Source organism: Centroberyx gerrardi, chromosome 18 (genome assembly GCF_048128805.1).
Source record: "Centroberyx gerrardi isolate f3 chromosome 18, fCenGer3.hap1.cur.20231027, whole genome shotgun sequence".
Classification (NCBI taxonomy): Eukaryota; Metazoa; Chordata; class Actinopteri; order Beryciformes; family Berycidae; genus Centroberyx; species Centroberyx gerrardi.
The window spans coordinates 5408997-5434570 of record NC_136014.1 but is presented as its reverse complement, the minus strand read 5'-3'; the positions used below and the strand labels follow the sequence as shown (position 1 = coordinate 5434570).

At 43.5% G+C, this 25574-nt stretch overlaps 1 protein-coding gene across 3 annotated transcripts; it reads left to right on the top strand.

Moving 5' to 3' along the window:
- The first annotated feature begins 275 nt into the window (after window positions 1-275).
- kif3ca (kinesin family member 3Ca) lies at window positions 276-22542 on the top strand. 3 transcript variants are annotated; one of them, XR_013507445.1, is made up of 9 exons: window positions 276-2271; window positions 14472-14573; window positions 14765-14887; window positions 16921-17039; window positions 17205-17321; window positions 17625-17733; window positions 17868-18019; window positions 19368-19786; window positions 19827-22542. XR_013507445.1 is itself a non-coding variant. In XM_078289945.1 (8 exons), the coding sequence occupies exons 1-8, from the start codon at window positions 868-870 to the stop codon at window positions 19453-19455; spliced, it is 2214 nt and encodes a 737-aa protein (XP_078146071.1). In that variant the 5' UTR covers window positions 276-867; the 3' UTR covers window positions 19456-22542. The 3 variants fall into 3 exon arrangements, 1 of the variants encoding a protein (XP_078146071.1); XR_013507446.1 differs by having other exon boundaries at window positions 19368-19792; XM_078289945.1 differs by having other exon boundaries at window positions 19368-22542.
- The last annotated feature ends 3032 nt before the right edge of the window (window positions 22543-25574 follow it).

Sequence of the window (25574 nt, the reverse complement as noted above, 5' to 3'; positions counted from 1 at the left end):
GTATAAATTTGGCAGCTGGGCAAAGAGTTGTGGGTCCAGTTGGCGAGTGGGTGGCAGCCTTGGACTACTGTCAACTCAAGCTGAGACGAAACTCCATTTCCCATGGTACCTTGTTCCACTCCGCAGTGAGGTGGGGTGTGGTGGTTGAATGAGGCTGTGTGCGTGCGTGTGTGTGTGTGTGTGTGTGTGAGTGTGTGTGTGTGTGTGTGTGTGTGTGTGTGTGCGTGTGTGTGTGTGTGTGTGTGTGTGTGTGTGTGTGTGTGTGTGTTGCCTATAGGAAGGAGCTCTATCTCAGAGCCCGAGCGCCGCAAATCCACTTCGGAGCATCCGTGAGCCGCGGACACGGAGATGCGGACAGCGGTCTGTAGCGGATCTATAGGGCGTGTATAAACTGGACGATATGTATGTGATATGTGAATTGTACGTCTCTATCGTCGGTAGTGTGAGATTTCATTTTTCGCCGAATGAATCTGGATGTGTAACGGGGGCTGCAATGGAGCGTCGACCTAACGCGTGAGAGCTTGTGACCGTCTATTTATTTGTAACCCTATTATAGACAGTAAAAGGCAATTATCTATTACGGATTGTTACATCTCATCCGTTGTATTGGTAAATGTTAGAATCTCTGTCATTAGACACTGTAGCCGTTTCCTTTTATGATATGGTGAAGAAGCCTTAATGAATTTGTTATTAACAATTCAGGATCCAATGGTTACACAATTCTCTAACAGACAGATAGGGGGCCATTTAGGCTAATTACAGACATTATCAAGGTTACCAGCCTATTTTGTTGGTGGGAATACACATTTTCCTATTATTGTAACCCTAACCCTAACCATAACCTACAGTGACAAATAGAACCCAGTCATGTCCAAAAATAAGAGTAGTGAGTCGGTGAAGGTGGTAGTTCGATGCCGCCCTTTGAACCGTAAAGAGGAGTCTAATGGGCCAGTAGGGGGCATAGTACAGATGGACCTGCGGCTCGGCCAAGTGGTCCTCCGAAACCCTCGCGCACCACCTAGCGAACCCCAGAAGACCTTCACGTTTGACGCTGTCTACGATGCAAATTCCAAACAGCGAGACCTGTACGATGAGAGCGTAAGGCCGCTGATAGATTCGGTTCTTGCGGGCTTCAATGGCACCATATTCGCGTACGGGCAGACCGGCACGGGGAAGACGTACACCATGCAGGGGGCCTGGATGGACCCGGAGAAACGGGGCGTGATCCCCAACGCCTTCGACCACATCTTCACGCACATTTCCCGCTCCCAGTCCGACAAGCAGTACCTGGTGCGGGCATCCTACCTGGAGATCTACAGGGAGGAGGTCCGTGATCTGCTGGATCCCAACCACGCCAACGCCAGGGCCCTGGACCTCAGGGAGAGCCCGGAGACCGGGGTGTACGTGCGTGACCTGACGTCATGCGTATGCAAGAGCGTCAAGGAGATTGAGGAGGTGATGAACGTGGGGAACCAGGCGAGGGCAGTCGGGGCAACGGACATGAACGAACATTCGTCCCGATCCCATGCCCTGTTCCTGATCACGGTGGAGTGCAGCCAGCCTGGACCGGATGGACGGAAACACATCCGGGTCGGCCGCCTCAATCTGGTGGACCTGGCCGGCAGCGAACGGCAGGCCAAGACGGGCGTCCGCGGAGAGCGCCTGAAAGAGGCCGCCAAGATCAACCTGTCCCTGTCGGCGCTGGGTAACGTGATCTCGGCCTTGGCGGACGGGCGCAGCGGGCACGTGCCGTACCGGGACTCCAAGCTGACCCGGCTGCTGCAGGACTCGCTGGGCGGGAACGCCAGGACTGTCATGGTGGCCACGCTAGGCCCCGCCCCCCAGCACTACGACGAGACCCTCACCACCCTCCGCTACGCTAACCGGGCCAAGAACATCCAGAACCAGCCCAGAGTCAACGAGGACCCCAAGGACGCCCTGCTCCGCGAGTTCCAGAGGGAGATCGCGCGCCTCAGGGCCCAGCTCAACCACAGGCAGGGCAGGAACAAACACAAGAAGGAGGAAGGGGACGGCGAGGGCTGGGAACGGGACGGGGACGAAGACACGGAGGGCGACGAGGAGGTGGAGAAGGAGGCGCAGGAGTACGTGAAGCAGGAGGAGCAGAGGTTGGAGAGGGAGAAGGAGGCCATCAGGGAAGACCAATTCATGTTGGCCGAGGAGAAGCAGAGGCTTCTGGGAGAGAAGGAGAGGATGATGGGTGATCTGAGGAAGGAGCAAGAAGCCACAGAGCAGCTGACCGCCAAGTACAAGGTGAGGGTGAGGGCCTGTAAGTCCACTCTGTAGCTTTGTAGTTGGTCGTTTTTGCTTGTGTCATGACTTTCTGCATTATCAAACGCAGAAAGTCTGTTCATCTGTCTCGTATTCATATTTTAAATTAAAATCCATATTACACTGTAGGTCATCCAGCACAAAGACCAACTTTAGCTCCCTGTTGCAAATGATGTTGAGTGAACCAGACCCTTACTGTCTGTCTCTCTCTCTCTCTCTCTCTCTCTCTCTCTCTCTCTCTCACACACACACACACATACACACATACACACACACAGGAGTCCACATAATCTAGGGAGTTAGATTAAGGACATGCGGTCTATGAGATAATCATGTGTGATAATCTGTTGAGCTGCTAGTAAGGAACATTATGAACAGTAGCCCTGGCTGCTTCATACCTAATTACAACAGTGTGTGTGTGTGTGTGTGTGTGTGTGTGTGTGTGTGTGTTTGTACATGTCAAGGATGCAGCCATACCAATACTGATCCAATCTGTTACTTGACATGACAAAATGATTGAGACACATTCCTTTTTTCTCTATCAGAGAGATCTGACATCCTTCCTACATGTGTGAAAAAAACAGAAAATCATGTGCTTTGCTTTGATTTCTGACATATATGAATTCTAGTATTAGACATTAGTGACAAAGAACACCTTATGTTAGACTGGCAGCAGCCTGATATCCAGTACCAGTGTTTGGTATTATGCATATTTCCTATCACAAGTGCCTGGTGCCCTTTACCCAAAGTCTGGTTGGGTGTCTTTTTATGTTCAGGCAGGAACTGAGGCCATTGTTGCTTCAAATGTCAGTTCTCTTTCCCTTTGCCCTATGCACACACACACACACACACACACACACACAAACTGGCACACACACACACACACACACACACACACACACACATAGACACATACAGCTGGCCTCAGAGACTGAGTCAGAGCTGCATTAATTACTTGCTCTGATTCATGCCCATATCCAGTCAATAAGTCACCCGTGCAGAATGACTGAGTGACTGCGGTCTATCCTACTGTAGCTACAGCCTGGACCGTCCAACATGAGACACCGGATCAGCTTACTGAGCCGTAGCCCTGCTACCTGCTAGCAGCCCTAGGACCTCATGTGAGGTCCTAGGGCTCCAAGACATGAGAGGAGGAAAAAGGTGTTTTCAATGGGGAGTGTGTAGGCGAATGTGTCAGTTTTATAGGAACAGTAGTAAGTCAAGTTGAGGGTCTATACTTAGAGGAAAAATCCCCCTTTGCATCCTCTTACACTGTTATGTATCATCAATCTGTGATGTTCCAATGAATTCCAGGAGTTATTTTGTGATGAAGTGTTGTAATTAACTTTTTTGGTGAACCCACTTTCCCTCAACCTGCCTCATCTACTACATGATTTCCTATATTTCCCAGAATGCCTTTCGACAACCCCCAGAGAAGGGGCATGAACTTGTTCAATTCAGCTGTGGGTTATACTGCGGAATAATGATACTCGCCAATATTTTTTTTACAGTGTTTTAGGCGGGATTTTGTCTTTTAATATCTGTAGTAGGTGACTGGTGTGCAGGATTCATTTGGATTGGCATGAGTCAAAACGCCTGTCCATTTTTGTTTACTAACCAGCATCTTTTTTATTCTCAGTTTAGCAGATGGAACAAATGTACATAGCAGCACACACTCAAAAGAAAATAAATGACATATCCCACAAATACGGAAAAAAAATGACAGAGTGCTTACATTGCACTTGTGTGTTCCCCAGTACATTTTTAAGAGCAATGTAAGCACTCTCAAGTTTTTGCCTCATCTGTAGGATGTGCTACCTTTTCTGTTTGAGTGAAGGTATGAGGTCTGGGGAAGTCCCAGGAGATGGAGCTAATGTATATTCTGTGCCTTGCAGAAACCCGTTTTCTCCAAAATGTCAAGGTTTGAGGAAACTAGGAAAAACTGTTTGGTTTTCACCCATGATTTCTTAACATTTTACAATGCGTAATCAATGGTTAGGTCTGGATTTGAGGTCGTAAAGCTTTTTCTATATGTGGGGGACAAAGTCAGCTTGCTACTTCAGAGTTAAACAATGGGAGAAACTGGAGATATGAGGTTTCTGACACTTGAGACCTTTTATATACATTTCGGTGTGAGGTACCTCGCATTTTTTCTTGTCACGTCTTTCTCCGAAACCCTGTGGGGCTAATGCTGCTTTATGCTAAACCATATCAAACCCTCTCTGATCAGACACCACAGTTCAGAGGGTCTTTCACACTGTGTTTGATGCTGACTGGGTGGCTGGGTGCCTAATGCTGTGTGATGTCAGCACAACAAATCAGCAAACCTCCCTCTCCTCTCCTCCGTCCCCCCGAGGAGGACGAGAAGGAAGATGATTATGATTGAGAAGTATTTCCTGCCTTTGATGCGTTGGTCTTTTGCTGCTGGTCTAGAAGGAAACCTGCCTACCCTCAAAAATGACGGTATTTGTTTGGAAAGATAGTCCAAGCAAATATTTCCTGTCTGACATGTGACATGTCTTCAGCGCATACGGTGAAAGAACCCAAACCAGGAACATTATGCACAAATCACATGTTAAGGTCACAGGTCAATGTCATATGGTTAAGATGAAGACAAAGTCCATTTTAAGTTTTCAGCTGAGTGGTTTTCACAACTGGTGATCTAAAGACAGTAGGTTCTGTCTGAGGTAAACTCACTGAAGAAACATCCACCATAAAAACCCTGAACACTGTTGAAAACAGCTACAGACATAGATGTAGACGTCACTTGGAGATATTTCCAGTGCAGCTACAATGGAGTTTGATAGCAGAAAATGTTTCAGCTATCAAAAATATCAACGGTAAAATCAATCATCAACGGCTTTTTTTAACTTAGATAATCGTAAGTTTCCATAGTGCCTACTACATTGTTGTGATTGTATACAGTGTCTTCAGCCTGGTCTAAAAGACCCTAACCCAGCTTCTCTCTGATTGGCTCAGACTGGAATTAGCCCACCAGTCACATCCCGTGGCCTGCGGGCTGCATTTTCCTCTCTGCTCCGGCAGCCAATGAGAGAGAGGTTGCTAGGCAGAGACACCAGACTGAGACTAGGGGCTCTGGCTGGAAACGGCTGGTGGAAATGAGCTAGCAGAAATAACTAATTACACATAATATCAGATTGAAACGCATGTGAGTCCCTGCCACCCTCTCTTCCTCCTTCTCTCCCTCCCTCTCTCTCTCTTTTTCTCTCTCTCACACACACACACAAACATGCCACATGCAAGTAGGTCAGGAACCAGCCTCTTCAAGCTGTGTTGGGTCAGCTGGTACCTCTGCAGGGAGCTGTTAGCTAACTGGCCTCCAAGGTAGAGCACTCCATCTGTGGATTGTGGCTGGTGTTGGTGCAACTGTTGTTTAGCCGTTGTTGTGTTGTGTTGTCTGTGCTGCTGTAGGTGCTACTAGCTTATTTTTACATGAGCAAATGGAACGAGGGAGCGTCCCTTTGGCTCCAGAGACCAGTTGGTTCACAACAAGTACCCGAAACATCGCATGTTCAAATGTTACATGACTTTCGTAGCGCGTCACCTTCGTGTTTTCTTGTCACTTTGCTCTGGATAGTGTCAAAAAGCTGAAACACTTTCACAGAGAGGTAGGGCTAAGCAGGAAAAACAGGCCAGTCGGGTACATGCTTGTCCTCCACATATTCTTACATTGGTGGTTAACCAAATCGAAATGTTAGTTTCGTATTTTAGCTAGCCTGTCATGACCTGCCAAGATATTACCTACGTTGACGTATTTGGGTGTGCACGCTGTCAACAGATTGTAAAATGGTAAGAATTGATGGCTTTGAAATGCCAACAGCCATAAGGAGAGACTGAGGCAACGCTAACCAGTTAGCTTTACCATGCAGCTAAACAGTTGTGTATGTATTTATCTTCACCTTTCAAAAAAGCTGAATTCTAAAAAAGATAGTTCCTGTCAACACTTCCGATTGGCTGAGTTGCGTTTAAAACCATCGTAAAATACTTGATAAACACACACCTGTGACTGCACAACAGTTCATTTAAATATGAATGAATGAATGATATAGCATTAGAATGTTTTTACATACACCTTTGTAAGAGTATTATCCAAGGGTGGAATTTTCCTTTAATGTCACTGAATAATGGGGATGGACATTTTTAGTTTATTTTTCTTTTATCTCTAAGTTACTGTCATCCTGTCACACAAGAAATTATTTATTCATGCTTTACCTAGTTTATGCACTTCATTTTTTTTCAACTAAAAGAACATGATTTGAACTGTCATCCTTTTTGCACTGCATGGGAAAAATCAAATATAAAAATGTCCGTTTTTTTTTTTTTTTTTTTAACTTTTACTCTGACTACTTTTTAAATGAGCTATGTTTTACTACTCAAGTAGATTTTTGCACCAGTAATTCTACTTCCATTTAACCAAAATTTCAGCAAAGTAACAGTGCTTCAATTGGAGTAGGATATTTTGGCACTCTTTCCATCCCAGTTTTAGGCACTCAGCGTCACATCGTGCCTAACAATGCCTCTTAGCGATTCTAAAATCACCGTAACCCTCAGCCTCAAGTGGCTCATTGCTTGAACATGGTCTAAGCTAACCTTTTAATAGTGCCTATAATGTGTGTTGTGCTGTTACGAAACAGTCAGGTATCAGTGGAGCAGCTGTTGAGAGCCTCGTGCTGAACAGCAGCTTCTCATAAGGAGGCTGCTGAGTCCGTCCCCACAGCGGACTATTCTTAGATCCCCTTTTCTGGGTCAGAACTACTACAGTATCTGTCTCCCTCTTTCTGTCTCCCTCCCTTCCTTTCTGTCTCTCTGTCTGTCCCAGTCTTAAAGTGTGTTATTTGAACTCTAGACCTTAAAAGGTCCTGAATACGGTTAGATAAAGAGCGTACCCACTTTAGATAGAAAGTGTACCCACTTTCCCTCAACCTGCATCGTTTACTTGTACTTCAGTCGGTTATTTCCTACGTTTCCCAGAATGCCTTACCCCCACAGAATGGCACAGCATTCAGCTGTGGGTTTTATGTGTAGGTGGAGAAGTCAATAGCGATAGCGTAGTAAGTTTTTCCAGTCGAGAAGAAGTGAGAGTGTAGAGACAATGCTGTGATGTGTTGTGCTCAGTTGTTTAAATGATAAAAACACTGTAGAAGATGTTGTAAGTTGTATTTCACACACTACCAACAACCAATCCACAAAGATGCAAGCTGTGGCTGCATTGTATTCTGGTCTATTGAGGCAACTGTCAGTGGAGAAATTGGTGTCTCTGCCTCTTCTACGATTGATTTCTCCCTGTATGATTGTTGAACGTCTCTTGGTGCAAAATGGTGAGTCTAGAAAGAAGCCCTCGCTCTTTGATTCTGAGGGACTGACACCAAAACATTTACTCTTAATGTTGTAGATAGCTGAAGACAAATTAGTGCCACAATCGAATAGTTATTTTTCTTCTTAAGTTGGCTAACGACATGAGCTAATGTCATTAGCTATTCTAGCTAAATGACTAGTAGTAGCTGACTTTGCGGTTTGCTAGCGATAGCAAAAGCAGCTTGCAGTACTTCTGGCTGTGCAGGATTCTCAGAATCAAGGCAGAGCGATGCGCCTCATGTTTTAAAGCCTACAAACGCGTCTTGTCTGATCAAGGCCTTGAAGTATTTTAGGGTGGATTGTCCCTTTAAATAGGGGTGCTATGTGTCCCCCATTCTCTTGGTTCTGTTTGTAAGTAGCCTAAAGTTAAGAGTTAACTTTCCAGGAAATGGACGAAGGCAACTTGCCCAGCAGCAGGGATGATGATTGAATCCTTCAGATGAAAAAACAAGTTTGTTATTGAGTAGCCAATGTATTTACATCAAATCATTTGTTTTGTGTGAATGTTCACATAACCAGAAAGTACACACTCTCAACTGACCAGTCTTTAGGTTGCTGTCTGTTATAGTTGTTGACAATTTACACTGCCTCATAATGTTGCCTGTGTATTAAGGCCTTATAGAAGGCTTATTCTGCATCCTGCCAGCTGGATTGCAGCCAATCAGAAAGCATGGTCAACAACAATACCCATTGCCTCATGGGAAATATCGGCAGCATAACACACACACACACACACACACACACACACACACAAACACGTGTATGTGCACACACATTTGAACTTTCCAAAGTAGCCTATATGCACGCATGCAAGCACGCACAATGTAACTTTACACACACACACACACACACACACACATACACAGCCTTGTGGGTAGAATCGCCTTGTTTCCTGTTTATGTAGCTGCGTTCCTGTCCAATTAGAGGAGGGAAAAGCCTGAGCAGGGACAAGAGGTTTGTGTGTGTGTGTGTGTGTGTGTGTGTGTGTGTGTAAGTGGGTTGATGAACAGAAAGAGCTCATCGCTGCTCTCCATCTTTCAGCATGGAAGGCTGCACCACTGAAATATTGATGAATCAACTCTGTGTGTCTCCGTGTGTGTGTGTGTGTGTGTGTGTGTCGAGGCCCGTATGTGTGTGCACATGAATTGAGCATCCAGTCTTGGGATCAGAGAAGGCAGAGACATTTATTATAGAATACACACTTCTCTCTCTCCCATACAAAGAGGCAAAGAGAGGAGAGAGAGAGAAATGTCTGCATTTAAAACTAACATTACCAGATCAAATATATTCATGTCACTCAAGGCGAGGAAACGGGTGAAAATGGCAATTTTGGCCATTTGGTGCCGAGCTATTATAATATTTTGCTTGTATAACTGCTGTAGTTTCATAAAATATACAGAACAATCATCAAAAACCACTATAAATAGTTGATTTATACATTTTTATACCAGCTGTGCCAAGTACACTAAGTACAAAATTAACTAAGAAAAACACTTTTAACATCCATTTTCTCAAAATGACATTTTCCCTCTATGCAAAACTTTTTTTTCCAGTTCAACTTACAGGGGCTTTTTTGATATCTTTTGTCATTTCTATTTCATGAGGTATTGTATATGAAAAAATATCAGTACAAAGTGACAGGTGTATAGACTGTGGGTTGACATTTAAAGAAAGAAAACCCTCTTTGCAATTAGAGCATCTTTGCTGAAAACAGTGTAGCTTTTTCTTTCTTTACATGAAAAAATGTCAACAAATATGATTTTTTTTTGCCATAAATGTAGTATTTTGTAAAAGATTCATCAAAAAAACAACAACATTTTTACAAATCCCTATTCTATTTGGTAATTCCTGAGAAAGAAGCAGGAAAAGACACTGCGAATTAATGCACCGAGGGATAATAGTATTCTAACGACATGCAAATGTGTGCATTTTTATGAGCTCATTTGAATATTTCAGTAACAACATAAATACTCAAGATCTAAAATGTCATTCTGCTGGGATAAAAGGATTTTTTTTCCCCCTCTTCTGTGGTGCCTGGCCTTCAGTTGTGCTGACTGCATGTTACTGTGTGGTAGAGGGAGGATAGATGACTGACAGTGAGTGAAGGGTAATGAGGTTTAGGCTTTAGGTTGGTGTTCCTTAAGTGGTTGATGCATGGAACAGGACTGATGGGGAAACAGATCTCTCTCTCTCTCTCTCTCTCTCTCTCTCTCTCTCTCTCTCCTGCTCAATATCTTTCTCTCTCCTTGTCTCTTTCACTTTATTTCCCCCTTTCTCTCTCTCTCTATGTGTGTCTCTTCCTAGCAAGCGTTCTGTCTCTCTCTCCGTTGCACACACACACACACACACACGCACACACGAGATCTGTCGTCGTCACATTGTATTTATAGCGTGGCTGCTCCCAGCAGGCCTAGCCGCGCTGTGATTGGCTGGCTGATGCGGACGAGCCAGCTCAATATGCATCGCTTCCCGTTCTGTTCGCCTTCCTATCGGGAAATGCCAGAAGAATTCACACACACACGGTTATACGTAGACACACACACACACACACACACACAGATTGTACATACATAGATACAAGCTCACACACACACATAAAAACTGTTACGCACATACAGATGCATCACTGTTTTCATTCATTTAGCTGTCACCCAGCAGCCTCCACAGCTCGAAATGTGTATATACAATTAAAATTCATCATCTGGCCTAATTGCTCAGAACGCCTCCCCCCAAAAATAACAGTTACAATTGCAATTACAGCACAAATATCCATGTATCACGACATAAATATCCAATTAAGAGCTGTTCTTCACTGCAACACCTACTGGAACTGATCCTGGATCAGGCCCAGGAGCGAATCTGGCTCTCCGAACCAAAATGACTCCCGCTTATCGACAAGAAAATCTACAGGAAAAACAGTGAGATACTTGTAGTCACACTCACACACACACACACACACACACACACACACTGAAGCATACAAAGGCTGCTTTATAGACCAATCAAAAGAGAAAGAGAGAGGCAGCCAGGACAATAGTTGGAGCTGGGAGGTAATGAGCTGTAGATAGAGAGAGACATACTTTAGCTCTCTTCTGACCTTTGGAGATCATCAGCTTTCCGGTTTACATCTGTCTGTGTGTGTGTGTGTGTGTGTGTGTGTGTGTGTGTGTGTGTGCATGAGCGCCTCTGACTGAAACCTGGATCTGTAAAGGAAGCCTGAAAATAGAAATAATGACATGACCGATACGTCAGTCGTCTGTCGTTCGGAGGAAGGTCGTCTGGATTGCCACTGAGTCATCCCTCTCCCTCCTCCTCCTCTTCCTCCTCTCCTGTCTTCTCTTCATCTTCACCTCTGGTACACCAGCTCAGATGGAAACCGATGCTGTGTATATAGATATCAGGCTTCTCGCTTCTCTCGCGTCCCAAGCAACTCAATTTCACATCAAAAAGGGGATCACAATACACCAGGACAGCGTTACAAAGCATAAATTTGATTGCTGTTGTTGTCCTACAGGGATCCAGTATACGTTACCCTGCACTGCACTGCCCCCATAATCCATTTTGTATTGCCACAAGTCAGGAGCAAATACAATAGAGTCTAACCTAACAAAGTTAGTCCTGTCATGTAATGTATATAGCATGGCTGCTGAAACAGGCAACTGGCCACAGATGATGAAACTGGAATTGTATTGATGTTGAATTCTCCATAGAGGATAAGCGATATCATTATTCTGTTTTTACCCTACAGTTTAAAACGTAAAATTTAAACATTGCATGTATTATGGAGGCTCACAGAACATTTCAGTTTTGCTCAAACATGACCAATTGATTCTGAAAGATAGCTGAAACTACAGTTAACCGTTATCTTTTTTTGTAGATGTGTGTTGTACAGTTTTCAACACTTTTACTATTACAGTTTATGATTTTTGTAATGTTGAGGCCTTCAATATGTCACGTTGCGTTTAAAGGAATTCCTTTTTTATTCACCAGACACTTTTGGTAACAAAGTTTCTGTATTGGCATTTAAAGATAACTGAAAAACGGCTTGTTAGCATTGTTAGCTACAGCTAGCCATAAGCGAGCCCATTAGCTTGCAGCTTGCAGCTTGCAGCTTGCAGCTAGCAGCACCCATTGGTTTCAACAAGGAATGTATGCTAACAATGCTAGCAAGCTGGTTTTAGGGTAACGGAAGGACACATACAGTATACATTGTCATCTTGTATCTCCAAAATTCACAAGAAAAACAGCCTTGTTTTTAGCTGGTATGCATTTGTGAGTTCATCTAACTGGGTTTTGAAAGGGTTTCGTAAGCCCAAGGGACTCATAGAGTGCCTGGTAGAGAAAAACATAAATATAGTACAGTATACTAAAACTGACTGTAGACTGTTGGAGACTGACCGTTCATTGCCTGTATTGTAAAAACTACACATAAGGAGTTAGTGGTCTATATAACCAGGGTACCAGGGGTATGAGATATATGCGAGAGAGAGAGAGAGAGAGAGAGAGAGAGAGAGAGAGAGAGAGAGAGAAAATCCCTCACATGAATCAGCCCTTTAATGAAGCTGAAAGAATATGACAAAACACAAAGAGCAGCAAACCAGGCAGTTACACACACACACACACACACACACACACACACACACACACATAGTACACTAGCCACAGAACACAAAGACAGCTCGAAACAAAGAGGCTTTCTGTAAAGACGTGCTGTAGACGCATCCTCTCTGAAGGACATCACTGTACGCTCTGTGTGTGTGTGTGTGTGTGTGTGTGTGTTTTTGTGTTCTGTCACATAATCGAGCGGACTGTATGGTGTGCTAAAATTATAAAAGAATGGATACACACATGTTTTACGCACACACACACACGTGCACATACATACACATACTCACACACACATTGGCTCCATTTCTGTGTGGAGTCCCGAGATTGGAATGTGGCCTATACAAAATGGTTGTGGCCCCTACCCTTCTTTGGGCCTCTTTTCTCTCTTTTCCCTCCTCCCTCTTTCTTTCTCTTCCTTACAGTTTTCCCCATCTCTCTCTCTCTCTCTCTCTCTCTCTCTCTCTCTCTGTCTCCTCATTTCTCTCTCTCTCTCTCTCTCTCTCTCTCTCTCTGTTTCTCTTGATTCATTTTAGACTTCTACCCTTAGGACAGGGATCAGTCAGGGACAGATAATGACAGAGCAGTGTGTGTGTGTGTGTGTGTGTGTGTGTGTGTGTAATGCACCTCTAAGACAGATTGCATCACCACGACCCTCAGCCTTTAATCTCCACAGTAACCAGAGATGCTGTAACCAGAGGCGTGGAATGATAATGACTCTCCATCGCTCATTCATACACTTAACGCACCTTTTGCAAAACCTGCACCTTACATTTTGATTGTTAAATGTACAAATAACATCAGGGCTCCTATGAATACACAAACGTTTGGCAAATATACGCCATAATCAACTTATAGTTGTCCAACCAGTACATTTATACTAGTTTCACCTTTGTGTGTGCAGTATTTAGTGTGGTAGAGTACATATACTAAATCCTTTGAGATGATGCTAACTAGCTCGTACAGAGGGCTTTCAGGTGATGTAACACACCTTCTGGTGGCCATGTTGGAAGTCCACAGTTAAAGGGCAACAATAGCTGAGGACAGCCGATCACATTTCTAAACTTGTGACTCAGTATCAAACAGACGTGGTTAGTTTCTGTACAGGTTTTGGCTCAGAACTAACTTTGTGTTTAGATAATGCTAGCTTGTTAGTTAGCTAGCTATTAGCGGTCCTCGCAGTCAAGTAAAACTGAAAACTCACATTTTTGTTCAGGTTAATTGAGCTAACCTCAGGCCTACAAACCTGAGAGCTAAAGACAAGACAGTTTACTGTGTCATGCAAAGTAACCTAAATGTGGAAACAAATCTACCCTATCAGACTATTCACCCTTAGCTTGCAGCATTGTTTCAACTTTTAGCTCTTTTTCAGGTATCTCACTTATTCTAGCCTAGTTATTATTATTGTAATTATTTGTGTGCTTCCAATTCTCCAATCAGTCCTTCAAAATGGCGCCGGTGGTGGCAAAGCCTCTATTGTCAGTTAAACATAGAGCATACATACAAGCAATACATCATAGTGAATTAAATAGTAATTTAACTTATTTTCCAAAAGGTTGTGTATTCTTTTAAGATACTAAGACGTTATTCTTCCAGCAGAAATGATACAAACATGGATGATTTTCTAGTGAGAAAGTTATGATGGACATATGTTTACAGTCCTACACCCCACTGACAAGAAGGTGCAATGTTGTGTCTTTTTTTTCTGCAAGTGTTATATGTTATGATGTAACTTGTGGCCTAGTTTTTGCTCCAGGTCATAACCTCAGTAGTTGTATTTCTCATACTCCCAATGCCACATCTGAAGCGCTGCCTAGTTTTAGCAGAGCTCAGCTTGTTGTGGCATGGTGACATCATTGCGATGCTAAGCTGGCCATGTCCAGCTCCATCTGCCTCATCAGCACAATGTCTGCACTGACTGCTGCAGTTCAGCCAAACACTACGCTTAGCTGTTACATGTCCAAATGAACTCTGTATTCTGTCATGCATGCATTCTTTATCAGTTGATTTTACTGCTTCATTTGTATGTACAGCTAATACCAAGTACAATATTCAAACCTAAGACATTGTTTTGTTATTGCATCATGATGTCATTACATTGTCACACAAAATTTGAATGATGAGCTCCCCATTAATCATGTTTCCCTGTTGGTTAGCATGATATGAATTCTATCCTAAATATTACTGTGTGGTTTTCCAAGGCAATGGAGAGCAAGCTGCTGGTTGGTGGGAAGAACATCATGGATCACACCAATGAGCAGCAGAAGATGCTGGAGATCAAACGGCAGGAGATCGCCGAGCAGGTAAATGTGTGTGTGTGTGTCTATGTGTGTATATGTGTGTGTGTAGGTATTCCAGCAGTTGCCTCAAAGGGTAGAAGGCTTAGAAGGCACATTTGGTACACTGCACTGTAATGTTCGGCACTTGTGAAAAATAGAGTTAATTGAATTGAACTGAATGGACTGGAATGGAAAGTGTGTGTTCATGCTTTCAGTCACGTAAGGAGAGGGAGATGCAGCAGCAGATGCTGGTCCAGGATGAGGAGACACTGGAGCTGAGGGAGACTTTCACCTCCCTGCAACAGGAGGTGGAGGCTAAGACCAAGAAACTCAAGAAGGTAACACACACACATGCACACATGCACATACAGTAAGCACGCCCATACATCTTCAAATGCACACACAGGAATACACATGCACACAAACACACATATTCCTTTTATTTCTCCTAATGTCAGTGTATCCCTCTTTACCCCGTGACCCCTGAACCCCTGAACCCCTGACCCCGACCTGGACCCTAACAACCCCCCTGCCTCGGACACACACTCCGTCCGGACACACACTTAAAAACCCAGTACCTCAAGGTTTGTCCTGCCGTCCCCCGTCTCTCTTGCTGGACCTAAGACCTCCCTCCCTCTCTGGCCTCTTCACGCTCTCCATGCTAACCTTCTCAGTCTGGTTTTTCCCCTCCTGCTCCACTTCCTTCAGGATCCTCCCAGTAACTCGCTGTGAAATCCCCCAAAACAACACTCCAAACCCTCCTCCTCCTTGCCCCAGCTGCCCTGTGGTCCCAACTCTTCTCACTCCCCCACTCGCTGCACTGCCCCTGCCAGCAGGACTAACCCCAAACAATGGATTGTGTGTGCGTGGATGAAGACCTGACTAATGACCCTGTGTTGACCTCTGGCCCCCTAACCCGGCACGTGTGCCACCCTCCCCACTCCCTCTGCATGGTGACCTCGCTCTGAGGGAAGGAAGCTCTTTTCACACTGTGCATTCATTGGACAGGTTTAGCCATTAGGCCGAGGCTAACCCTGCATTCACACTGCGAGCAACAAGGTTGACAAGTCACTAGAACTCCATTCATTTCCTATAGACCAGGGAAACTCGGCAGAGGTGTGGACGGTCAACAAGCTGAACTTTTTGTGGTCATCGGCCGTCAGATTTCTGCGCCTGCTTGTTTCCCTACCGATGTGATTTCCTTTCATGAACAATAGTTCCGCCTAGCAAGTGCAAAATGAATGACATTGATTCCAGCCATCCATAGCTTCCCAGTTCTCTGCAGTGTTTATCTGAAAGACTACAGGAATAAACGTCCCAAAAACAATGCTTGCAGAGTGGCTTCATCCAATGTTAGGGTTGATGGTAAGCTCTGAAGTAATGCGACCTGTCAACCAAGTTGCTCACAGTGTGAACACGGGGTAAGAGTCAGCCAAGAGATAATATAGTCCCCTTTGTACGCTGCCAAGGTTAGCCCAGGGTTAAGATCTCGAATTCTGTTGTTAACCCTGCCAAGTTGCAGCTAACCTAGTCCCAATAACCTAAAAATGTCTCTGTCATTCATTTGCGGTTACTTGCATCTTGAGTCGGAGTGCAGCCCATTCAAAACCTTGAGGGAACTTTTGACCACATACCGTGCGGCAAGAGGTGGCTGGTCAAAAACTGGGTCTGATGCAATGGCTTCCTCCTTGACTATATACAAAACAGACAGATATGAAAATTAATCATGGATGCATTTTGATGTTAAAGTCCACTTTGTATGTCTCACTTCTAGCAATGCAGACCACATTTCAAGCTAAAGGTGATGTAAGGACCAAAAAAAACAAAGAAACCCAAGAAGTAGCTTTTTATGATATAGCAGTATAGCCTTGTATATTAGTCAAGCTATCCTCCGAGGCTTTACATTGGCTGTGGTCAAACTCAAGATGCAAGTAAATTCAAATGAATTGCAGCGTCATGTTTCAGGCTAGTGCTACAGCAGACCTGGACTAAAGTCTAGACTAGCTAGACCTGGACTAAAGTCAGGGTTAGACCACTTAAAGAAAATGCCAGTGTGAAGCCCAGGCAGTCGGTCCTGGGCTAACTCAAAGAATGTGCAGTGTGAAAGCTCGGGAGCGAAGGAGGAAAAGAGGGGGAAGAGGAGGGAGGGTGGGAGGGACGGTTGCCATGTTGCCATGCTCTTATTGGCCGGCCATTTCTCCAGACACCAGTGCCTCCAGTGCTGTTGCTACGGGCAACCAAACTGCAGCCTGGTAGAGACCAGTTCATCAGTGACTGCGCCGGGTGACATCTCTCTCTCTCTCTCTCTCTCTCTCTCTCTCTCTCTCCTCTCTCTCTCTCTCTCTCTTTTTCTCTCTCTCTCTCCTCCTAGCTGTATGCCAAGCTCCAGTGCATTAAAACAGAGATCCAGGATGTGAATGATGAGCATGTGAGGAGCCGACAGGAGCTGGAGCAGACTCAGAACGAGCTCACCAGAGAACTCAAGTTCAAGTGAGTTGAACAAACATCCTGAGGAATCAGCAAATACCCCCCATGGATTTGCAGCACATATGGATTGCATAAATGAACAATTTAATATTTTACTATAAACAACCAACTGGTTAGGATACCACCTCTAAATTAAGCAGAGTTTTGATGTGTGTTGTGCGTATGCAGGTATCTGATCATAGAGAACTTCATTCCCCCGGAGGAGAAGAACAAGATCATGAACAGACTGACCTTTGACCCCGAGGAGGACCAGTGGAAGTTCCAGCCTCTCGTCCCTGCTGAAAGGTCAGTGTGGAATGTGGGTTTGGACCTTAAAATATTCCCATTTGGGCCGTCCTGGTGGATTAAGGTGCAAACCATGTACTCAAGAATCAGGACTCGTGACCTTTGACCTTTGTCACATGTCTCCATCTCGTTTCCAGTCACTGTCATCACCAGAGAGAGAGTTAGGTCATATTTTGTTAGTAGAAGCTTAGATATCTTGGCTGGTGCTTTATGAGGAGGCAGGAGATGTTGGTATTTCCAATATTGATCTCTTATTGATTTTTTGTTTCTTATTGATTCCCCCTCTTCTCTTCCACTATTCAGTAAGTTCTCCCAGATGAAGAAGAGGCCGGCATCCGCAGTCGGATACAAACGACCCATCAGCCAGTATGCCAGGGTTGCCATAGCGATGGGAGCTCATTCCAGATACAGGGTAGGTGTGTGTGTGTGTGTGGTATTACAGTATGTCTGCTGAATGTGAAGTTGACCACCACTTACCACGGCTCGCTTTGTGTGTGTGCGTGTGTGTGTTTGTGTGCGTATGTGTGTATGTATGGATTTGTATAGGCTGAGAACATCATGTTCCTGGAGCTGGACATGACTCCTCCCACCACCGCCTCATTGGATCGTTCATCGGAGGCGGAGCTTAACCGAAGCCCCTCGCTGGACAACTCCCCCACCAAGGACAGAGCCAGGCGCGTCCGAAAGTCTCGCTCCTGGTAATCCTGAACCCCTACCTCACCACCATATCAACTAAAACACTTTGAACCTAAACTCTTTGATTTTACTTGATAGGATACACTCGCATCATCAGCATAGCAGCATATACAGTAGCAGCAACTGTATTTGCCATAGTTAGAAAACAAGTAAGTATTTATGAGAAACGATTAAAAGCCTGGTCCTCAGTAATGGACGATGGTGAAGCAGGAGGATTTTAGAATCTGATGCAGTTATTACCAGATGTGACTGGTTAAAAAAGATATGCTTTTCAGGTCTACACATTTTTTCTACAATGAAATGAATGCCACAACAGATTAGTCTGTAAAGTTGTAAAAGTTAAGTAGTAAGTAAGAAGCTTAAAATGCCCAACAGAGAAACAGAGTTCACCTGGTTCCTAATGGAAGATTTGTGCATTTTTGTGTTCTAGCACAGTGATTCTCAACATGGGGTCTGGGGACCACCAGGGGTCCTTGAGGGGGTTCAAGGGGGTCCCCAGCAAATTGATGAATATTAAACTTCACCATTATTATAATTAAGTTAACACAATTAGAGAATGTAGAAGAATGACTATTTTGATCGTAGTTTCATTGTTATCTCTCTACCTGCAATACAGATAGTCATGGAATTCTGGACAAAATCATATCTAACAATAAAAATACTCTCAGATTTGGGTTCGAGAGACAAAATCTCATCAAATGGGGGTCCATGGCCCTAATGTGGACTAAGTTAGGGGTCCTTGATATGAAAAAGGTTGAGGTTCTAGAGCATGTGTTAATTTACTCCCATGTTCTTTTTAAGATTATATTGAAAGGCTACATATTTAGGTCTGGACACGTGTTTAGACAATACCTTGACATTTTTCATTTTAGTTGGTTATTTTTCCTTGTCAGGCTCTTGTCACATTGTGGGAAAAATGCTATATTTGTTACATGTGCCATTTAATTTGAATGAGAAATGCTCTGATTGCTGAAGAAAAATAATCTGCTAATATTCAAAATATCAAGTTATCGATTGATATCATTGCAAATGTATATTGGGGGTCTTGTTAGTTGAAGACTTTATTTTGTGTGTAGGAAACCAGCTGCTACTACTCAGCCTGGATCTGACTGGTGTAACTGGTTTAGAGTCGCTGCATCTCTAAACAGGATTGTCCAGGATTAGCCACACCCTCTAATCTGCTGGTTTATCTCCAACTGGCTCAACAGCCTGTAATCCCAGTGCTGTTGACTAATCTTATTAACCTGTGTCTAGGTCGTATGTGAAGGCAGAGATTGGGCATTAGCTCCTTTGGAGGGAAATAATCCATATCTGAGTGTGGTGATTTTTATTTCCTCTTCTTGTTTGCAGGTGCCAGGCCCCGAAAACCATCACCACCTCCTCTTCCAACATGTCCTTGGCAGCGTGCCACACTGCCACGCCCGCCGCCGCGCAGTGAAGCGGCGAAGCTTTAGCGAGCATTGTTTTTTATTTGTATTTATTTGATTCCTCCTCTTCCTCCTCCTCTCTTCCTCTGCCTCTTTCTGTCAGTGATTAAGGGAAGGCTACTATAACGGGGAAATGAACTCGTGACGGGACAGGAAATGAATTTATGAACCTCAGAAACTCTGTAAAACACTTGATCCGCCTGCTCTGGATGTAAAGACTCACCCACCCCCCTCCTCCCTTGCATGTATGAGACCAGGAGCCTCAGGTCATCCTCTTAACATTGGCTGCAGTGCAATACTGCCCAGACTAGACTGCTGTTGTGTGTGTGTGTGTGTGTGTGTGTGTGTGTGTGTGTGTGTGTGTGTGTGCGCGCGTGTACAGGGCTGTGTGATTGCCTGTTTGTGTGTGTGTGTGTTTCTAATTGTGATAAATGCGGAACTGAATGGTCACAAACTAGCCGCACGAAACTGCTTGAATTTCCTGTAAGATATCAGTGTACATATTTCCTGTATTTGGGTTTTTGGGGGCCGGTATGGGCTATTTCCTGGGGAAAGGGGGAGAGGATTGGTGTGCTTTGGGTTGAGTGTAGTAGAAACGAATGCTAGAACATGTAATGGGTGCTGTGGTTGTTCAGAAGACACCGGGTACTTTGAACGTCATGGGTTCAGACCTGGCTGTTGACCTTTGTCACATGTCATCCCCTTTCTCTCTCATCATTCCTTTCTCTCCCCACAGTGTACTATGTAATTTAGCAGAAATGCCTTAAAAATAATGTAAAGAATATTGATATAGCGAGGCGTGTTGCACCTCCAAAATGTTCTCATACCATGTCCAACCTTAGTCATTTCATTGGGATTTCATGTACTTTATTTATCCCCCAAGGTGGAAATGGTCTTTTCTCCCCCTGGTTGAGGTCCTTTGGTTGAGGGAAACTAGCCAAACAATCAATTAAGTTGCATTTATCAGCAAAAAAGGCCTTTTTGTGGGAATGATGATTTTACCTTATTCCCACGGCGGCCATTTTGAACAATCAGGGTGGGAATTCTACGTGGAAGATTGGCTTATATAAAACTAGCTATTACTTTAATACATAAGTGAGGACTTCAGATAACCTTACAGCTATCAAGTTAGCTAGCAGTCTTGGGAACAACAACTACAGCGACTGCGTAAATTTAGCAGAAGTTAGCTAGCTTACTTGCTAATTACCAGCTAGCTACTTAGGCTAGATTCTGGTACTAGCTATAGTGGGCCAAATATATTACTAAAATGTGAACCTATCTCTGTAGTATTTACATTAATTTGTTTCTGATACATTTTTCAGTGGGGAATCTGTGAAAATATAAATGAAACGATACATGTTTGTGTGATAGCTGGGCTGTAGATTCCCCACCTCAAGTGTGACGTAAATTCAAAATGTCTGCCGTGGGAATTTCCGTTAAACTCGGACATCCACCTACTGCCTATTAAACCTCAGACTGGTGAAAGTGTAAGTGGGCCGTCTGGGATGTATGGTCTAGTGTCCCGGGGTGCTTTACTTCCTAGGGGTTAAGAGGAGCAGACAGGGGGTGAGGAAGAGGAGCAGACAGGGGGTCAGGCTGACTAATCTATCACTGTATTATTGATGCCAGAGCTCCTGTTGCAGCTGAACCCCCGTCAGGCACTAGGAGAACACAGAGCGCGCCGGTCAGCCTGCTAAACTGATTCAGCTACAGCATACTACTGAAACATTTCAAATTATTCGTGTCCTGCAGACTTCCCAAACCTCACATGTCATCTCACATGTTTTTTTTTACCCAGTTTTTACACAGCTATTGACACATGACAGTGTCCTCTGTGTGTAGAAAATGTTTCATGACCCAAATACCAAACCACATTCATAAAACATGAAGAAATATCAGAAATGTACATCTGGAAATTTCTCAATTCCTGAAAAGGTGACTTGATTACTTTCGTTACATGCTACCATTCATTACATGCATTCATTACATGCTCTGTGTCTATCCTGGGGTCATTTTAAAGGTATACTGACATAGTTCAGGCAGCTTCTTCTCAGCAATACAACAATCATCCTCAGCAAATGCTAAAATCATCTCCCCAGAATATCAACTCAACTGTAATAGTTGGAAGAAAGTGGCAAAACGGCACTTTCAGGGTCCGCCGCTGCTTTGAACAAATGTATGTGTGTTGAATTACTTTGTCTCAGGCACTGACTATTGTACACTGAAGATTGTATATGTTCAATGATGAGTATCTTGGTACATTACTGCCCCAATGTGTTAAATGTGTGAAATATTCTGCGGCTTCATCCAAATTTTCATTTTGGTGCTTTATGGTGGAGGTTAAAAACATGTCAGTATATCTTTAATGAGGTCAAGAACTCAAAGCACTGCAGATGGAAGTGTATTATATTGACATACGGTAGCTATGGAACTGTGTGTTCTGTAAAAAGACACTCAGATCCGTTCAACTCTGTACATTTCTATGGGAACATTTTGTAATATGACACCATCCGACAGGCCACAGTTCTGGGTGCTGTGCCTCAGATATAGACATTGAGATACTGATATACACGCAGCGTTTTGAGGCAGTGAAGATGCCAACAATAATGACCAACAATTCTTATTTTAATGATATTTATTCTTTATATCTCATTATGCTATTCACATTGATTTTGTCTCTCTAAGTCGCATTAATCATCTCCTCCGCCTCAAAATGTTGAATTATGATCTAAACTCTAAACTCCTATTGGTCATAATGGCTTATAATATCATCCATCTACATTCCCCATGCCTCTTAGGGTTGTAAAATATTGTACAAATGTTGTGGGGGCAGGGGACGGAAGGAGGAAGAAGAGGGATGCTGGTGAAAAGGGGGGGAGGATGGATGCCGGGATCCGAGGAGAATCAGGAAGTGTGAAAGGACTGTGCGAGGAGGCGGGTACTGAGCCTGTTTCCATGGTAACGTGCCAGTAAAGGGGTATGGGGAGGGGAGGGGAGGGGGTGGGGGGGGGGGGGTCTATGTATGTAACATGGCGGGCCAGTCTGGCTGAGCTCATGTCTGGTTGACTACTGAAAAAAAAAAAATCCAATAAAGACACTGTCACAGGCGCCTGCTGGTTTTTCAGTCACGTCAACTGCTCAGAATAATAGCTACAGATTGCATTCAGGTTTATTGTGCGTGTGTGTGTGTGTGTGTGTGTCTCGTAGACAGAGATGGGGATTTTGCTCGTCTGGTAGCCCATGGCTAGTACTTCTCATTCTGGGCATGTCCAAAATTGTCCTCAAGACCAATGATGTGAGCGTAAACAAAAAGAAGGGTAAACTATGGAATCCATTTGGAAATTACCATAAGACAGTTAAGCACTAGTAACAAATCTATTATAATTCATGAGGTTATTCATTCATGTTTCATAAAGTCATACTAGGCCCCACTTTCCATGTTGTACGTAGTATGACCATATTGTGAAGATCTACTGTATATCAATATGAAAAAGTGGGTATAAAAGGTGGGTTAATGAGTCATCATCACTGCTCAGTCTTCAGTATATGAATGATGTTTAATAAGAATATTGCCAATAAATCAGTCAGTCTTTTTCAGCCAGGGTGACACACACACACACACAATCAGTAACCTCACCAGGTGCTGGATGCACACACTCATGTCTCTTCATGATTTGTGTGTAACACGCAACACACATATTCAGGTCCTGTGGTGACTCATGGGTGACTGACACGCACACACACACAGGTCTGTAAATTCAGTCAAAAAGCTTGAGTCATAGCAGTAGTAGACTTACCAGAGGTTTCTTCACCACCCGCCAGTGTCGACATTTAATCATTTATAACCAGGGAGCAGTTTGAAGGGTGATGAGTTCATGTTCAAAAATTAATCAGAAAATTTATTAGGGAAATAGTATCATACAATAATTTGTTTAACTATTAATTGTCATAATTAAAAATAGTCCTACAAGACCTCAATGAGACTCAAAAATAAATTCTGTCGTCCTAGACCCAGTTCCTTCTAGCGCTGATCAGACCTATTTACCCAATTCATCTAATCATCCATCATTTAGCTCTTATTCCTTTAATTGCAATGAACTGTTGGAATATTCAGCAGCTCTCTGTAATTTATCAGAGGTTATGCAATTGGATACTGCATTGCTGCACACTGAGGAGCGTCCCATCTGGGGAATGACTGGTAGGTATTGTCTTAGAGCCAGCTAGGCTGTTGAAAGCAGCATGGAGTCCAACAGTGGATGTCACCTATAGGCTGCTGCTGCCCTCTGCTGTAATAGTAGAAAATATCAGTGTTATCTGCTGCACCAGTTAAATGTGAGATCAAACGTAGGCTAGTTTGAACATAAGTCCGAATTTATGCATTTCTAAAATGTAGAAATATATGTGGCTCCAGTGTAGACATAAGTTAAAACTTAAAGGAGCCCTATACAAGGAATTCAAATGTTCCTCTATGTATACACATATATGATTGACGATGTTTCATGGAGAAATTGTTAGAATTAAATTTTGTTTGAGTGGTGAAATTTCAAGTTTTTAAAAGCATTTTCAAACACCAGGAAACACATCACAGCTGGACTTGATCCTGATTGGCTATCCTCTCTATTACTGGAATCCTTTCAATCAGGCCAGTTTGCAGCATATGAACTGACAACCCCAGCTTCAGTTAGAGCTGGTGTTGTTGGCCAATCAGGGTCCAGTATTTCAATGAAAAGCCTTTTAACTAAACTACATTTATTTGGAAAACATCATGAAGAACATTTTTCTTATCTTGAGTCATGGTAGGCTATATTTGAAAACAAAATCATGGGACCTGAATAATATGAGACCTTTAAAACACCAATCCCCCACCAGGTGTAAAGTCTTTAATTAAGTGTCCCTTGACATGGCATATAGATTTGATAGATGTAAAACCTGCTGGAGAACCAGGAGGAACAAATACAGAGTGGTTTACAATATGAAATTAGATCACTGAACTGTTGGGGGGCCAAATTACAATTATAGCTGGCAAACAATAAAATAAATATCATGTTTCCACCATATTAGTTAAAGGGGGAGTTCCATTAGGCCTTTCCCTTTGAAAATAAATAGTTAAACCAACTGATGTCATTTTTGTTGTCTGTATACATAGACTTTTGTCTGTGGTTGTAGTGGGTATGGGAGATAAATGTACTTTGTACTAGATAACGTACCTATCTGTTGACATTTGGTAATGTTAAATTAGCTAGTAGAATGTACTTTTCACAATTGCGTAAGTTAGCAAATATTAACATTAACATTGTGCCCCATTAATTAGAGCACAAGAAATTGATTTTGGCTCATGTTATTGTCAACAGCAGGTGAAAACATGACTCTGAGACAGTGTTTTGGTTAGTTTTCCCTTTACGCTCTGCTAGTACAATGTACTTTAAAGGATAAGTTTGGCAATTTTGGTCCTGTATATAATTTGTCTCTTACATACCTGTAGTACTTGGACCCACAGACAATATTGGCTCCAGAGTCAGCTGTTTAAACAGTGAGGGCCCTTAAAGGGGCTAGGGTTCCCCAGCAAAGTAAGGAGTAGTTTAAACCCACAAGTCTTTCATTTATTTGAGACTATCACAATGAAATTACATTACATTACAGACATTTATGTGATTGTGTGCTATATCCTGCCAAATGGGGGTGTGTGGCCAAATGCTGATCTCTTTGGAGGTCTCTGACATGGAAAGGGTTTGGTAACCCCTGGGCTGACACACACGCCATGCACTGGCCATATCATGGGTGGGAATCCAGTTTATAACCAAAGTTTCATGGCATTTCTTCTTTCTCTTGGGGTTCCTGTTTCTCTTTACTGTGTACCATCTAATAAAGCAAAAATGTGTCTTTTTGCAAATGCCTCTTACCCACACATAGCCTCCTACACATTTCCTCTGAAAAGTCTCTGAGCAGTTTTATGGTTTAGTGCCCAGTTTAAAGGTATTTTGGCATTATGCGTCACTGGGCACCATAGATGTAATCCTAGCCACTCTCCTCTTCACAGCTACTTCTAGTTCTAGTTCCCTAGCGTGTGATCTGGATTTTAACCTGCCAAAGTCAGAATAAAGGTTATACTGTATTTACAGCAGAAAGCTTT